The sequence below is a fragment of the Peromyscus eremicus genome, chromosome 20, assembly GCF_949786415.1.
Source record: "Peromyscus eremicus chromosome 20, PerEre_H2_v1, whole genome shotgun sequence".
Classification (NCBI taxonomy): Eukaryota; Metazoa; Chordata; class Mammalia; order Rodentia; family Cricetidae; genus Peromyscus; species Peromyscus eremicus.
This window is the reverse complement of record NC_081436.1, coordinates 24,725,873-24,742,450: the sequence shown is the minus strand read 5'-3', so window position 1 is coordinate 24,742,450 and position 16,578 is coordinate 24,725,873. Positions and strand designations below refer to the sequence as shown.

The window sequence follows — 16,578 nt, the reverse complement described above, 5'->3', positions numbered from 1 at the left end:
TCAGCATATAAAAATGTCAGCCCCAAGTTACAGCAACGGCTGGGGGCACAGCTTTGAGGAGACAGCGCCCTGGTTGGAAATTCCCTGCATTCCTTGCGGTCTAGCACAGGGTGCTCCCTCATCTTCATCCCTACTTCCACCTCAGCGTTCAAGGTACAGAACTCGGAGAACTTCGTGGAAATCTGGGTCCGCCCTGGCCCTGACATTGTCCCAGCTGTCGCCACGTGTGTGCCTATGTACTCACACTAACCAGTCTACCCTCTGCCGCCCGGCATTCCCATGTGCTCTGTGGCACTCCCATGTGCTCTGCCTCTGGTTCATTTGCTGGCTGTTGAGGCAGGACCGGGCCTGGGCACATCTGCACGGGGTGGCTCTGGGTCTCCTCCCAGGCCTTATCCTGCTTGCTCTGCCTGGGTGCCACTCTGCAGCCTGCTCATCCCCATCCAATGACAGAGCATAGGGGAGGAAGTTCTAGACCCTCCCTCCCACACAGGACACTTAAAGGAACCTCTCTCAGGGCCACCTGCCATGGTTCGGGGCTCCTGTGCTGCTGGGTCGCCTGCTCAGCCTCTCTCTACCCTAGCTTCAGATTTCCAAAGAGGTCCTTCCATCCTCTCCGACAAGAATGAACGGAGTGGCTGAACCTCATATTTGAGGATGCATGTGACCACAAGTGGTCTGCACAGGGTCCTTCTGGCCACTGGGACATATTCATAGAGAGTAACAGGATCTGGGGGTGATTTGGGGCTTGGGGTCCTGGCTCTGTTGCTTATGTGCTGTGTGACCTTAGAAAAACACTGAACCTCCCAGAATCTTTCTCTCCTCAACTATCTGGGGACAGTGAACACCTCGAAGGGCTGCTGCAAAGGGCATCCTGCAAAGACCTCTGCAAACACATGCTCCTGAAATGTTAGTGAGACTAACAGAGGAGCTGCGTCTGGGCCTTTGGGGTGGGTGATGGAGAAGGAAGAGCCCATTCCTGCTGGTCTTCTTGTGTGCATGCACATGCTGTGTGCATGCTCTGAGCTGCTAGGGAGTCCTGCCAGCACTAGGAAGAGGGGCTGACCCAGTCACGAGTTTAGCGGGAAGGTAGGCAGTTCTTAGAGGGCTCACTTTTGTGGGTATTTGTGATGGTTCTTCTTGTCAACTTGGTGGGACCTAGAATCATCTAGGACAGCAGTTCTCAACCTGTGGGTCACAATCCCATTGGGGGTTGAATGACCCTTTCATAGGGGTCACCTGAGGCCATCACAGAACACAGGTATTTACATTACAACTCATAACAGTAGCAAAATTGCAGTTATGAAGTAGCAACAAAATTAAGTTTATGTTCGGGGGTCCCCACAACATGAGGAACTGTATTAGAGGGTCACAGCATTAGGAAGACTGAGAACCACTGATGTAGGAAATAAATCTATTGGCATGCCCATGAGGAAGTGTGTAGATTAGCCTGAAGTAGGAAGACCCACCTTAAATGTGGGCAGCATCACCCAGTGGGCTGAACTTCCAGGCTGGATAAAAAGGAGAAAGCCAGCTGGACACCAACATTCATCTCTTTCTGCTTCCCGGCTCGTGGATGTGATGTGATTCAGTGTGGCCTGCTATATATTCCTGCCTCCTTGACATCCCCGCTGTGATGGACTGCACCCCCGGAGTGAGCCAAAACCAATGGTTCTTTCCTTAAGTTGCCCTCATTAGGTTTTTATCGCAGCAAAGTCAAAAGCAATTGATAGAGTGTCATTTGAGTCCTTTGATCTAGCGGTTCCTGAAGGTGACTATCCGGGTACATAAAGTAATCATATATGGGCTCAAATGCTTCTCTTCCTCTCTTTACATGAAGTTTCTGTATCTTTAAGATGGGAGTTCCATCACCTCCCTTGTGGGATAGGTGCAAGGACTGAACGAGGTGGCCCGTGTGAGCATCAGCATCAAACAGGGAGGGAACATCGGGACACAGCCCTCCCACCTACCACACCTTTTCTAGACTACCCCCACTGCCTTCGAAAAACTTGCCAAACCAACACCCTACCAGGCCTGGGTCCTCCCTACAGGCGGTGTCCGATTGGTACAGCCTTTATTGTTTCTCCAGCATTTTCCAGAAGAACGGTGTCATTCAAGGGCCATAGAGGATGGGGGGAGTAAAAAATAACATAAACAAACTGAACAGAAACTCAGGAGGGCCGCGAGAAGGGCTGAGATGGGGCGTTGGGGGTGGCGAGGTGGGAGACCCAGGCAGTCAGCGCCACTTAGCTTTCAGCCACCAGAGTGGAGAACTCTGCAAAAGAAGAAGAACACTATGAGCACCTGGGACCGTGTCTACCGCACACCAGCTGTTTTCAACACTTCGTGGACAGTATCTTCTTCAGCTCCGACTGCCACCTTATTGTTTATCAGGACGCCTAATCGGCAGAGGAGGAAACAGAGGCTCCTCCGAGCCCAGCAGGTTCTTGGCACGTCTCTGCTGTTTGACACAGAAAGTCAGAGTTGTTGTGGAATGTGCCATTCGTCCTTATCTCTGAGAACCCCCTAGGACTCTGGTCTGCCAATTCCTATCACCCCTAGACTATGCAGCGCGGTGACGTGAAAACAGAGTGAGAGGTTTGGGCCCTTCCTGGAAACAGACCTAGTATGCTTCGGTCCCTTCTGTATCTATGGCGGGAGACAGGGCCAATTCCCTGGGAGGAAAAGTGACGGATGAAAACCCAGTGTGAAGCAGCTTCAAAAGGCCACCAAAGGATCCTGGGAGCCCCCTGAAGTCTACCCTGTCTGTCCAGTCTGTGCACAGGACAGACTCCTCACTTGTCAGCCCTGTACTGAGGTTACATAAATGTTAACCCCCAGGGAAGCTGGCAGGAGAGCAAAGGCACTCTTCCTGAATCTGCAGCGTTCTGCAAATATAAATAACATTTTAAAAACTCACATTGACGACAGCAACATCAGCTATCCCGTGCAGCTGCCCTGGTCCCGGCTCTGTGAGGGAAGGAAGCCTGGGCTTCTCACTTTTCTGACGCTTGGTCTGAGAAATAGACACCACACCCTCTTGTCCCTAAGGCCATGTCTGCACTGGGACTCAAGACGGGAGCCACTGAGGGTCCATGCAGGTGAAGCTCTTGAAACCTCAAAAGGCTCTTGGGTTGAGTGATGAGAGGCACTCATGGGAACTCAAGTAAATAAACATTGAACACTCAAAGAATTCCCCCCAGGCCAGGCGTCAATCTCCTGTCTTCTCAGCCAAGAGCCCAGGGAGCCTGAAGGCTCTGAGGGAGGGGTGGTGCTTGTGAGCTCTCTTTATCTTAGTGTTCGAACTCTTATCACCACTGTCTGTGGTGTCCACGTTGAGTATCTGTGAGACAGTCGTCAAATGTCTACATGGACAGAATCCAGGGAGTACTGCCTCACGGAATTCTTAGAACCACCACGGACAGACACATTCTTGCCTGCGTTTTACTGATGGGGAAACTGAGGCCCTAGAGTTTAGCTCTAACGTGGTCACAACAGCAGATGGGATTCCGGCCACAGTCACTCTCAGATTCCTTCTTTACTGGGGAGATTTGTGACCTCCTTTAACCTAGGTATAGAGTGACACATGTCCCAGCTCAAATATCACCACCACTGGCTCCGTTGCATTAGCCCATTTTTATTGACTTCAGGGTCTTAGCGCATTGTGAAAGGATCTTCCTTATCTTCTTGCTTATTTTTGTCCATCTCCACCGCTGTCTCCCTGGTTCACCCCTTTCCCTGAGGCTAGCCTGGCCTAGTATCCTGCAGGTGAGAATAACTGAACTTTGAATGAGTGGATGAGGGATGAGGTATGATATTGCCCATGAGTCCTCCTCAGAGTTCAGCAAGCCCTGGGAGGTACACAGGTGATTCCCATTTTACAGATGGGAAAATGGGGGCCAAAGCAGTCAGGGTTGGATAGAAAGTAAGCTGTAGGACTGTAATTTGTCCTCTGGCCTCATAAAGTTCCTGTGTGGGCCCTACTGGCCAGGCCAGTGGCCCAGATGCTGTAAAGACACAAAATCTCCTAGTACTGCTCACATGGGGCTATCAGAGGGAAGCTGGGTTTTAGAATCACACTAGGGTTTATGGGTCCCTGACTGCTCCTCGGGAGCTCACCTCCTACCCAGGAGCTGGGATCAGATGTGATCTACACAGGACTGGGTGAAGTCCAGCCAGGATGGGGTGCAGTAGACTAGGGACATTGATGAGGGTTCACCAGAGTGGGAATCTGTGCTGTTGGGAGCTTGATAGCACGTTTTGGACACATGAGGTTTCCAAAAGCCCAATACATCAGACCCCAGGATCTTCCGTGAATTAGCTAGGATGTCCTTAAGGCCACCAAGCTTGGCTTTTTGCAGGGAGCACAGGATTCTAATTTTATCTCCCCCAGAACCCTGACCAGGGCACTGTAGACAAATAAAGCAAGGCCACTGTACCTCTTTAGGATGTTCGTGTCTTCCTCGGGGCGGCGTTCTTAGGAACTGCTAATTAACTAAAGCTTTCCAGGCAAAGGTCTCCTCTAAAACATCTCCTCTCGCCCCAAAGAAAAGCACATGACAAGCACACAGACTTGGGAACGTCTAGGTCAACAGATTTGAAGGTAGGGTCTCAGATGCGAATTGGATATGGGAGGGTGGGGCAGGGACCTGTGCTCCGCCATTCTCTGGGTTCCCTGGACCAGATGTCACCCCTCCAATCCCAGCTGAAAAAATGTCCTTGGTTTTTGGTTTGTTTTTTTTTTCAGGGACATTTTTAGAACATCCAGAGAAATGTTTTAACTCGGCGTTTGGAGGAAGCAGGGGGAGAGGGAACAACTGTTCCTTTCCTTGTCAGTTTGGCTAGACTCTCCTGCCTCAGTTTCTTCGTCTTCAAAGCGGAGCCCATGGGACTAGCTGCTTCTCGGGGCTGTCCAGTCCAGCCAGCACCACAGCTGCCCTGCACAGGCCTGCTGCAGAGAAAGCTCTTGGTTCTTGGCAGGGGCTCGCATCAATCCACTTCTATACCTCAAGCCACTCCGACGAACCCACAGACGCCTGATTGGTACCTGGCACAGCCAAAGGGGCCTGTCATCGTCATCTGTCACTGTCAATCCCACTGCTAGTGCGGGTCTTCATCATCTGTCTCCACCAAGGCGTCTGCCCATGACCTTGTAGCCACCCTGGACCAGGGCCTGTGTCTCGTTCCATTATTACTGGCTAGGTGGCCATGGGCCACCATGCTGCCTCCCTGAACCTCAGTGTTCTGCTCTGAGAAGTGGGAATAATGCCAGCTCCCACAGCTTTCCTGAAGAGCATTGGAGGAAGTCCACAAGGATGCTCGGCACACAGGAGGAGGTTGGGCACATAGGAGGAGGTTGGACATATAGGAGGAGGAGGCTGCTGATTGTTAGCGCCACTTCCCTTGAAGCTCCGCAGCACACCTGGCAGGGGAGCTGTGGAGTAACTACCTCCTCCAGCAACCCCCCAAACCAAGGTCAAGCACAATGGAAGCAGAGCACCCAGGAAACCCAAACAGCCAGCGGCTAACCCGGTGCAAGCTCCTGACATGATCCAAGTTAGAACCCCACCTCAACTTCCTCATCTGTAAAATGGGGACACCCCCGAGGTCGTGAGAAAGACTTGATGAGAGGTAGGTGAGAGCCACCTGGCACACAGAACGAGTACAACTAAATCAGTAGCTGATGAGGTACAAGGGACAGGGTTCCTTTAGAAAAATCTAGAACTTTTTTTTTTTTTCCTCTTGTAAGTTATGCAGGAACAGCACTACTCTGCGGTCTGAAGCCCACCCCCAGCCCCTCTGAGGACACTTTCTGATGTCCAATCAGAAAGAGAGGGAGACACAAGGGAATGTGGCCGGAGGGAGGCAGCAAACAGGGCTGGCCGTTCCGCTCTGTCCCTTAGGAAACTGAAATTAGCCTAATTAGGGCTGCCCCAGTCCTGGGTGCTGTGGGGACCGGACAAATTTAGAAGCTCTTGACAGGTGAGCCCAGCGAAGGCTGACAGCCCCGAGTGAAACTGAGACTCATGGAGTCAGCGTCTGGAAGGCCTGCCTTCCCTCTCTTCTGATGACCATAGCAAGGGCCGGCCGGCTCCCGGTTCGTCACCTCACCTCGCCTCGAAATAGCTCCAGGGCTCGGTTTCTTATAGATAGGTGCCGCAAACAGGATCACTTTCTCCTGCTGCAGAAGGAGGAGGCGGGGTCACTCGGGGTCAAGCCAGGCAACCATAAGGAGGTGGCATCAACAGTCCTGGGGACTCGCTCTTTGCCAGACACTGCCAGCTATCTTATTCCATTTTGTTCCCAACGGCTCTGATCCTCGTGTTATTTATGGGGAAACTGAGGCTGGGTCCCAGCTGTGAGGATGCTAACTGAAGCCTGGCTGTGTCTCTGCCCTGCATCTGACTCCAGCTGCAGCCTCAGCCTTGGAAGGAGAGGGATAAGCAGAGAGAGGACATCTTGTTCTGCCCTGACTGCTGCTCCATTTTTCAAGAGGAGGGTTACATAAGTAGCACTGCATCCTCTCCTTGCTCCATCTTATCTAGCGCAGCATAAGGCCGGAGCGAGCGGAAGTCCACCCGGGAATAGAGGAGCAGATTGCTAAGCATGGAAACATTTATAACTCCAAAAGCCCAGCTCAGCTTCAGGGAGGAAGCCTGTGGAAAGAAGACCTAGGTCATATCCCACCAAGGGCATGCAAGCCCCGTGACTCCCGCCCTCCACGTTCACTGGGCCTCAGTTTCCACATCTCTCACTGAGGATGTGGCCCTTGTCTCCTAGACCTCCTGGAGCTGCTGTGAGGTTGCAGCTGGATATAACCAGACACTGTCCCCCTGAGGTCTGTGGGCTGGCCCTCATGGGCACCCCAATATCAAGACCCACAGGGGCAGGCAGGTGGGAATCACAGTGAGGGCAGGGGTTTCCTGCCCTCCTTGCCTGCCAGTCTCACACCCCAGTTTCATTTCTGTGTGGATTAGGATTTGATTCCTTCTAAAGGGAGGGGCAGGGTGGCATAAAAGCCAAAGCAAGAAGGCCGAGAGCTGTGTATTTTACACCAACCTCATGGATGAAGGAATGGTTGTCCAGGAGGTAGAAAAGCCAAGATGTTCTCAGGATTAGTGTCTATGCACAGAAAGGGTCTGGTTCTCACCACCCATGACCATCATGACCTGACCATCAACCCCCACCTCGTACACACAAGTAGGCTGCTAAGGATTTTGCCAGAAGGAAGTAGAAAGGCTCCGTTTCTGCGGTGATAACAGCTACATTTTCAGCCAAAGGAGTGGAACACAGAACACAGGCGCTTGAATTGCAATTGGCACAAAGCATAGGCAAGCAGAGCCATCACGGGGTCAAGGTCACAAGGGGGAAGGATGCCCAACTAAGCACACACACACACACACACACACACACACACACACACACACACACACACAGAGGCCTGTGGTGTGCAGATTAATCTAAGACTCAGGTGGGCAAGAGAAGTGTGCTTGCCTTCACAGCCAAGCAGGCTTCTATGCTTCCTGAGGCTCAGGTTCCTCGTCTGTGTAGATAACAAAGTTATGCTGTGCTGCGAAGCTCTGTGAGTTCTGAATGAGCTGGGTCGGGGAGACCTGCCGACAGCGCCCTGGCACACAGGAAGTGGGGTGGCTGCTGACCTCAGTCTGTCTTCTCCGTGTTCCTAGTGTACTGAGTGTGGAAAGCCAGGCTGGGGACACACTCTGTAGTGGGGAAGCCAGCATAGGGTCCTGGTAGGACCTCCAAGCTCGGCCCTCATGAGGGACCCTGTACTACATCACATCTTATGCTTCAGGGCTTCCCTTGTAAAAGAGAGTAGCAACAGCCCTCGTTTTCCAGGATTACTGAAAAGCCCTAGCTCTTGGCGATTGCCTGGACCATCGGCATCACTGTGTAACTTGAGAGAACTTCGGGTATTTGGGTCCCACTCAGGATGCAAACATTTCTGGGTGGGAGGCAGAAGGACCAGCTCCAGCCTGAGATCCATGCCTGAGAAGTGGAGGAGACCCGGCCACATGTGCATCTGTGCCTGGCCCTCATGGCCACAGCTGTGGACTGTGGGGCCCTTCCCCCTTCTTTGTGGCCTGTCTCTCCTTTTCTGTTTCCCGTCTTCCCTGCTGGGTGCCAGCCTTTTAGGGTGGCCATCGACAATCGATCACATCTATAAATGTCTTTAAACTTCCTGGAAGTAATTGCCCTAGATACTGGAGTCTGAAGGAGTGATGTTACAATTGTGTCTCCCTTCTCTTTTCCTGCAGCTGGGCACTTAGGGAACCGTGTAAAACATGAGTCTCCTCAGAGAGACAAGCAGAGCTAGGGACAGAGGCCATGACTGGCTCTGCACTCTCAGGGTACCTGGGGCTACAAGCCCCAAAGCCTGCATGCATGCAGAGCCCCTCTCTACACACTGGGGTTAAGCCTGTTCCTTCCTGCAGCCTTGCAATATACACAGTCACCAGTTCCCTCATTCCCTCACTGACTGATCTGCTCATTCATTCCTTCACTCGTTTATCCCCTCATTCATTCCCTTTTCCCCTTCTCTTATTCATTCACTAAATGAATTTCTCTTGTTCTCCCACCATGCACCAGGCCCTGTTCTTGGTGCTGGGGGTGAGAACAGAAGAAGGCGAAGACCCTGCGCTAGGGACACCCAAGGACGGTGGAGAGAAGCAAGCCAGGAAGTCAGCACCTAACACCATCTTATTTATGCTGGGTGTTTACGAAACTTCCACGGCATTCAAGGCAGGAAGCAAGCAGCGCCCCGCACAGGCTGCCAGCAAACGAGCTCAACACTCCTCTGGACCCTCCCTCTCTTCCTAGGCACAAAGGGTCAAACGAAGCCTTGCCTCTGAGCCTCGCGAGCCCTGCCGCTGAGGATATGCCAGCACCCACCTCACAGATAGATAAGAAGATGGCGGAGGACAGTGCCTGGCACATAGGAAGGGCTGTGGGAAGCTAAAAGCGACTGCTACCGTGGTTCAGGGGCACAGCTGAGCCTAAGTCCTGATTCACGGTCTTTCGTGCAGGGAAAGGAGCCCCAGGGACGGGATGGGGATCCAGCCTTGGTCCTAAAGGCCAGGGGGACACCGTGACTTGCTTGGGTCCTACAGAAGTTGAAGCAACCTCAGGCTGGTAGGTGGGGCTCAAGACTCTGGCCACAGAACATTCTGGGCTCCAGAGAAAGGCTCTACCTTCCATGCCACTCTCGTTTGGCATCCTCAGTCCTTCCTCAAGAGTTGGGGTACACAAGGGGGAGGGGCACCTGGATCTTCACTAGGGCCTCAATGCCACCTTAGTCCTGTCTTTTATCTCAGCTGTCCTGTCCCTCCAGGACCCTGGACACTTGGTCCAGACCTTCACTGTGCTGTCAGATCAACTGAGGTTGAAGCTTGAGTCCTGACCATAGCGTGACTTTGGCCTCCCTGAGCCGCCTCCTCTGTATGCATGTCCCTCTGTCATCCCAGGAGAAGATAACACCGCAGAGCCCAGCTCCAGCCTGAGACATGCTAGAGGCCTAGAGAGTCGTTCTTGCTCGTTCCTGGCAAACCAGTCTCTGACTTGTTTCTAAACCTGCCCGAACCATTCCGGCCTCAGTGCCTTTGCTGATGCCAACACCACGCCTGGACCTGCCCCTGCTTGCTGAGTCCCGACCTGTATGTAACATTCCAGCTTCTTGGCCTCCAAGTCTCAGCTCCCTGCACCTCTACGCTGCCTGGCACAGACAGTGTCCCTAACCCCGAATCTGGAAATCGGAAACCCTTCCAGAGTTGTGGCCACACTATCTGAACACTCCAAAATCCAAACGTGTCTGGCAACCAACATCTCCTGTCCCGAGCTTTTCATTAAGACAAACTCAGCCTGCACGATCATTTGTTTGTGTGTGTATACAAGGCGATACTCAGAATGTAGCTAACAGGGACAATTCATGGCTGTCACTCATTGGGTACTTACTAAGTACTGGGTGCTGCCTTCAGTACTCCTGTGTTTTTATGGGTGTTTTATCCATGAAGCTGCAGCTCAGGATTACAGGGCTACTGCCCAAGGGCTCCTCATCAGGACATGTTGCTATCCCTTCGTCCTAATTATCTTTATTTCGCCTGATGCTCAGCATCACACTGCTCCTTGGGAGCTGCCTATGGGTCTTTTGGAAGAGTTTAGTTGGCTCTTGAAGACCAAGTATGGCAGACAGTAGGGGTGGGAGGAGGGAACCAAGTCAAAGGATGCCCTGGTTTTCCTCCTCATTTAGGTTACCTGGGAGCTGCCAGCTTGAAGACCCTGTCTCTGGTTCTGAGCTACATCTCAAAAATGGAGGGCAAGTTGAGTTGTAGTGGAAGCCAGGGCTTGGGGTGGAGCTGATGAGAGGGGGGCAGGAAAGCAGCTGTTACTAGAAACACTAAGAGCGGTCAAGACATTAAGTGGCTCTCCCCCTTACCCCATCCCCACACTCTCTGCTCAGCCCCTCCTTCCTGCCGCCCAAAAGAAGCTAGGGCACTCCCTGCACTCAAACTCAGGAGAATCTTTATTCTTGCTTCCACTAAAAATTCCTTGATAATTTCCCACGTACTTGCAGAATCTTATACTTGTCCCAAAGCAATTTGTGTCCACACCACTTACAGGTCCCAGGATAAGCTCGTGCGCCCCATGCACCCGGCAAGAGAACCCAGGTATAGGCCGGGGATGCTCCCAAGGTCACAGGTGGTGAGGAGCAGAAGGGAAGCAGAGTGTGGGAGTCTAGGCTTTCCCCTCAGGCAACAGATATTTACTAAGTACTTGCTTCAGTTCTCGAATAGACCCTGAGGGTTTAAAGTGCAGGTGCAATCTACCCATCCCCCCATTTTCCTCTCAGTTAGTTAACAGACTCACAAAAGGCACTTGTTTTGTGCTCTGTGTCTGCTCCTGTCCTAGGCACTCTACATATTAGTACACCAACCACATCCTCATGGGTTCCCTATGAGAGAAGAATCATCACTCCTCCAGAGATGAAAACCCCGGGACCCGCAATAATTATGTAACTCCCCTAGAAAGTCTGGGATCTGAACCCCAGAGGCACCGAAATACAGTTTTCTTTTATGTCGGCCGAAAGGGCTACCATCCAAGCCAATGGCGGCAGAGCATGTTGCTCAGACACATTCACACTAGATTGGAAATCCCTGCCACACCCTATATCCAAGTTCTCTGGACCAGGCTAAGACTGTGATCCTCCTTTTGGCCACCTGCAACCTGTTAAAAGAGAACCAACACTTCTGGGGTGTGCCCCATAGATGCCAGGCAGGTTGACCTAATAAGGATGTGGGGTAGTGGGCCACTAGGCCTGTGCCTGGACTCTGAGCAAAGCTGCAGAAGGTTCTAGGGCATCCTAACTCCCAGCTGGGTCCTGGTTGGCTGTTCTTTCCTGGCTCTCCTACAAGGATGGGATGGTGTATTTGAATGAAGCCAAAAACCTATCTGAGGTTACAGGACACCAGGATGAGACGCTGAGGAGGGCGGTAGATAAGGAATTTCCAACCTTGGAACTGGATACTACGAGAGCCCGAGGGTCCTTGGGGGATCAGTGGGCCTGTCTCCTCTGGTTACAGACATGAGCCTCGGGTTTAGAAGGGGAGAGACACTGCCCAAGGTCACAGAGCCAGTGTAGGCAGATCCTGGATCAGAACCTAGGCAAAAAAAGCAAGGAACATCTCCAGTTCTCCCTCCCACATTCCCTCACACAGCAGGAAAGAGGAAAAGGGAAAAAAAGCCATTTTTCATGGGTTGCTCAAATTTCGAAAAAAAAAATTATATATATTTTCTCTTATATATTATATATATTATATATTTTTTCTCTCTTTTTACTTTTCTTTTTTCTTGTCTCCTCTTCCTTTCAACAGACCAAAACTTTAGCAGCCACACACCCCAGAGTCCCAGTGTCCCCAGAGTCACGGTCACAGCTACCCACCTTCAACCCCGATCTTGCCGTCCCCATCCTTGTCTCCGGCGGCCAGCAGTGTCTTCGTTTCTTTAGCAGACAAGTCTCTGGCATCTGAGGAGAAGCCCTTCAGAATGGACCTGGAGAGACAAAGGGAAAATGGGAGGGACTCAGGACAAGGTCACCTTGCAGAACCTCGTTGGATGGTGGGCTGGCATCTGTGCAGGGCAGGGGAAGTTGGGATAGGCAGAGGGTGGTGGTGGACACATGTGCAGCTAGGCTGGCCAGGTAGCCTGATCTGACCCTTAGTGGGTCAGTGTGGGGTGGATGACGACCCTCTGTGCAAGGTTGACCTCAATTTAGGGGACACTTGCCTTTGTTTAATAAGTATATAAAATATTAAGTATTATAAAATGGTGATTATAATAAGCCATCTTCACAAATGAGGAGGAGGGTAAGCCCTCACAGACAGACCTCTTGTGTGATGGAGTGACAGATAACCCAATGGAGGAGGCAGAGGGGAGCACATGCCTCCTACCCAGGTCAGGGAGGAGTTAGGAGACGCTCTAGAGATGGCGATACCTGAAGAATAGGGAACACTTAGCATGCATCTGTACATGCATATACATGTTCTTGTCAGGCATAGATAGTTAGGTGGGAGACGGTTCTAGAAGAAGATGCCCTTGGAGTAAAGTTTGGAGGAGAGATAGCATAGGTTGAGGAATTTCCTACTTAAAATGCATCTCTGAACACCTTCCTCCTCCCGTTCCTAACAAAATTCAAGGCAGTGTTGGCTGGAAAGTAACAGAAGGCACAGCTGGGTCATCAGATACAGGCCAGGTGGCTGAGGCGGGCTGGGGCAGAGGGCTCTACGCTAATGTGGGTTTGTCTTCTCCTCTGTGCTTTGCTCCAAGGACCCTGAAGCCTCAGAGCTGGCTCTGCCTCCCTGGCTTGCCCAGAAGTTGCTTAGCTGCAGTTCTGGTCCAGAGGCGTGGGGTCTGCAGACCAGATCGGGAAGGTGCCTTTCAGACACATGGAAATCAATGACACTCTAAGGAGAATGCCTCCTGCCTTGCCTGCGGTGGGAGGCAGCCCGAATAAGTGCCTATTCATTGGTATTAAATTATTAAGTAACTCCATTCCATTAGCGATATTAAGTGGCTATAATTTAACCTAGTTAGCTTCACTCTGAGCTGAGGGTTTGACCCTCCCGGAAGCAGGAGGTATCTCTCCCTGGTGCCTGGGATATTGTTGCTCTGGAGGGACAAAGGAAAGCTTGCTTACTATGAGGGGTACAGACAGAAGGATGGCGACTTGGGGAGTTAGCACCAGGTTCCTCCCCCCAAGGCCTCAGTTTACCCCAGCTCATCCTCCTCGATGAAGCCACTTTTGTCTTTGTCCAGAATATGGAACACCTTCTTCACGTCATCCGGGCTCTTTTTCTTCAGACCCACCATCTGGAAGAACTTTTTGTGGTCGAAGGAGTCTGCAGCTGTTTGGGGGGAGGAGGAAGTTAAAGAAGGATGTGGGAGGGGGCACCCGGAAAATCAGGGAAGGGGATGTTCTAGTGTTTGTTAAAGGACACCTGAACAGTTGGGAACAGGAGGGCAGAGGGAGCCCAGCTAGGAAAGGATGCTCTGTCCAAGGTCGTACCTTCTTGGCTCCCCCATACATACCCTGAGAAGCCTCACAGAGACTCTTGGTCTCCAGAGAACTGTATTTCTATGAAGCCTGTTGGGGTGGCGGCTAGGTGGGCTGAACCTGGGCATGCAATGGATGCTAGGGTTGCCAGAAGAGCAGCTTTCTCTCTCGGCTATATACTGTTGTCAGAAAATCAACACATTTCTGTCAAGGTCACATTGTGGGAAGGGGGAGGGGAGGACCCAGAAGTCCTGCCCAGACGCAGAGACCATCCCAGTGGCTGGGGGTGGGATGAAGGACTTCCAAAGGCTCAGTTAAGTTTCATTCTCAAGGTGACAAGGTGGCTCAAGGCACAGTGAATGGGTTATCATAGTGATCTGAGAGGGGAAGGGGGCTTCCTGGAGCTTCCTGTGTGTGCCCGGAAAAAAGGGGACTAAAAACCAAACAAACAAGCAGATGGATGTCCCTACTGACAGAGGCTCTTAAAAACCATGGTCTCCCCTCAGCCCAGGGCCGGAGGGCGAGCAAAGTTGCTTTGTCCATCTCTGACACACCAAGGTGGGGCACTGAGATCGGAGGCCACCCCAGTTCTCATCCTTATTGTGTTGGACTGGGTGGCCTTCTACATCTTTTATCCTATCCCAATCTCAGTTTCCCTACATGAGTGAGAGGAACAGTATCTAAGCTGGAGTCCCTTCAGAGTAGAGGTCACACAGCTGAATGGGGCCCCCCTCTCCTGGACTGCCTAAAAGGGTTGGAAGCTGGGGGGTGGTAAGGGGGTGATGCGCTGGCTGGGCAGGGCTGGGTGCCTGCTGCGGAAAGGTCACTGTGCCCTCAGGTCTGTCCTGGGAGGGGATCTCCACCAATGGGCTATCTTCCAGGAAAAGTCTTAGTGGGAATGGAGGTGGAAGAAAGGGGTCTCTTGGAGAGACAGCCCCGGTTTGCAGCCCCTTCTACACTTCTCAGAGTTGAAGTCTGGGTCCTGCCCCCAGAATCCCAGAGCTTCCTTCTTCCCACCCTGGTCTTCGGGCTTGGCCCTGGACCCGGGGAGTCCTCCCAGAGAAGCTACCCTTCTGCGCCCTCAACTTTGTGTGGCTCAGGCAGGGCGCACAGCCAGGGCAGCCCTTGGAAGGCAGAGGACCAGGGAGCCAAGCCGGAGGATGAGGACCAAAGTGTAGAAGTGTAGACGGGAGAAACTGGGGAGGCTTCGCGGAGGGATGCGGGATGCCCCAGGAGCAGGAAGAGGGCAAGGGGACAGGGCCAGGCAGGGGAGTGCACTGCTCACCAGCAAAGGCTCCTATCGCCTTCTTGATGTCCTCAGCGCTGAGCAAGTCTGTCATCGACATCCTGCAACTGTTTGAGCGGGCAGAGCAAGTGCGAAAAGATTAAAAAGTGTTCTCCTCATCCTTTCTGCTCATATGACCAGCGCTGCAGTGTCGCGCGCCGGGCGCACGCCCGCCTGGCCTGGCTCCGCGCCAGGGGGCACCCGGCTCCGCGCGCAGCTCAGCAGCTCAGTCCCGCCGCGCCGCTAAACCGAGCGGGGCCACACGCCCAGGGGTCCTCGGCATCCCGGGGGCTCCGACCAGGACCCCCACCGCCAGGGACCACCTCCTGATCTCAGGGACCACCAGCAGGGACTGGGGAATTATCCTGCCGTCAAGGGCATATGGGAGGCAGCGAGGCTCCGATCTGGGCATCTCGGCTAATGTTCTCTCGCTGGGGAAAAATGATGCTGACCAGCCTCCACCCCAGGGGCCTTCCTGGCCTGGCCGTGTACTCATTCTCTCCCCACGCCTCCGGTAGCCTCTTCTCCTCTGTCCTGGATGCAAATTTATGCCGCGAAAAATCTTAATGCTGAGGTCTTGAAACCTGAGCCCCAAGACCCGAGGAGGAGGTAGCCTAGACTGGGACAGACCTGGGTGCTGAGGCTCTGTCTGGGCTGCTCCATCCCTCACCTGACCAGGGCAGCACTTTCTGAAACTTGATTTGGTTTCTGAGGGGAAGGTGCCAGCTTAACTGTCAGAAGACCCCTTTCTCAGACTTTCTGGTCTCCAGGGCCACCACACCCGGGTGGTCTTCCTTCTAACTCCCGAAGACCTCCCTTAAGGAGGCTAAGCTAAGGGGAAGCTCCATGGAATAACTACCCACCTTTCTAGTTGGTGGAAAGTTCGGGGTAAGGGGTGGTACCATCAGACCACATTTTCTAGACTACCCAAGTTTTGTGATCAGAACATCCTATCTGGGAACCAGGACACTTTCCATCTCATGGGGACCAGAGATCAACGCCATCTTCCCTCAGGTCTCCCAAAGATTCAGACTGTGACTAGCAGCCTTTGAAGTATGTGAGAACTGTACCGGGAGTTCAGAGGTCTGGGTTCTAGTTGTGAGCTACGGCTGAATCCCTGCATGACCTTGAGTTATAACCTTTATCTCTGCGCTTTGGTCTGCATGTGTTGTGTTGGAGGTGGGTAGACCCCCGTGTGGGATCCGAGGTGTCTGGGATGGTGATGGTATTGGGGACCAAGGGACAGCTGCCCAGCTGCCAGGTAGCTCAAGTTGCCTGACACTCGCTGTCAACACTGTCTCCCCTGGCTGAGCCCTGGAAGGCTGCCCTTCCTGGGAACCTTAGGAGCGGCTGGCTCCAGCTGCCCCCTCCTGGTGAGTCAGCGTCTTTGGGCAGGAGCCTGCCAGCTGGCTTTCAGGGGACTTAGGCTTCAAGCCCCTGACTTCACAGCTCCGGGCACGAGGCCCGCCCTGGACCCCTCAGCTGTCCTAGACCCTGGAGCTCCCTTAGCTCCTACGGCATCTGCCACAGTTGACTCAGTGGCCTCAGCCTCTGCCCCTTGTTCCCAGCTGGACTGCCTGCTCCAATGTGCCAGGCTTCTGTGTTGTCATTTCAGCATCCCGTGAAGTAAGCTCTGCTTACCCTGTGGCCTAGTTACAGCATCTGTTTCCCCAGCTGGAGACTCTTGTGCTGTCCTGAGCCTGGAGTCTCTGAGTGCCTATAGACCCCC

The 16,578-nt window shown here is 52.8% G+C and overlaps 1 protein-coding gene across 1 annotated transcript; it reads right to left on the bottom strand.

The window, feature by feature from the left end:
• Positions 1-1,416: 1,416 nt before the first annotated feature.
• On the bottom strand, positions 1,417-14,972 carry Pvalb (parvalbumin). Its single transcript, XM_059247901.1, has 4 exons — positions 14,850-14,972; positions 13,283-13,415; positions 11,954-12,063; positions 1,417-2,275 (listed from the first exon to the last, which is right to left on the bottom strand). Exons 1-4 carry the CDS (start codon positions 14,908-14,910, stop codon positions 2,247-2,249), a joined length of 333 nt encoding a protein of 110 aa, XP_059103884.1. The 5' UTR covers positions 14,911-14,972; the 3' UTR covers positions 1,417-2,246.
• Positions 14,973-16,578: the final 1,606 nt, after the last annotated feature.

Coding starts and splice junctions, on each gene's coding strand:
- Pvalb (XM_059247901.1), bottom strand. CDS start 14,910: ATGTCGATGACAGACTTGCTCAGCGCTGAGGACATCAAGAAGGCGATA. Junction 13,416..14,849: donor GGCGATAGGAGCCTTTGCTG/GTGAGCAGTGCA, acceptor CCCCCCAAACAG/CTGCAGACTCCTTCGACCAC. Junction 12,064..13,282: donor ATCGAGGAGGATGAGCTGGG/GTAAACTGAGGC, acceptor TTGTCTCTCCAG/GTCCATTCTGAAGGGCTTCT.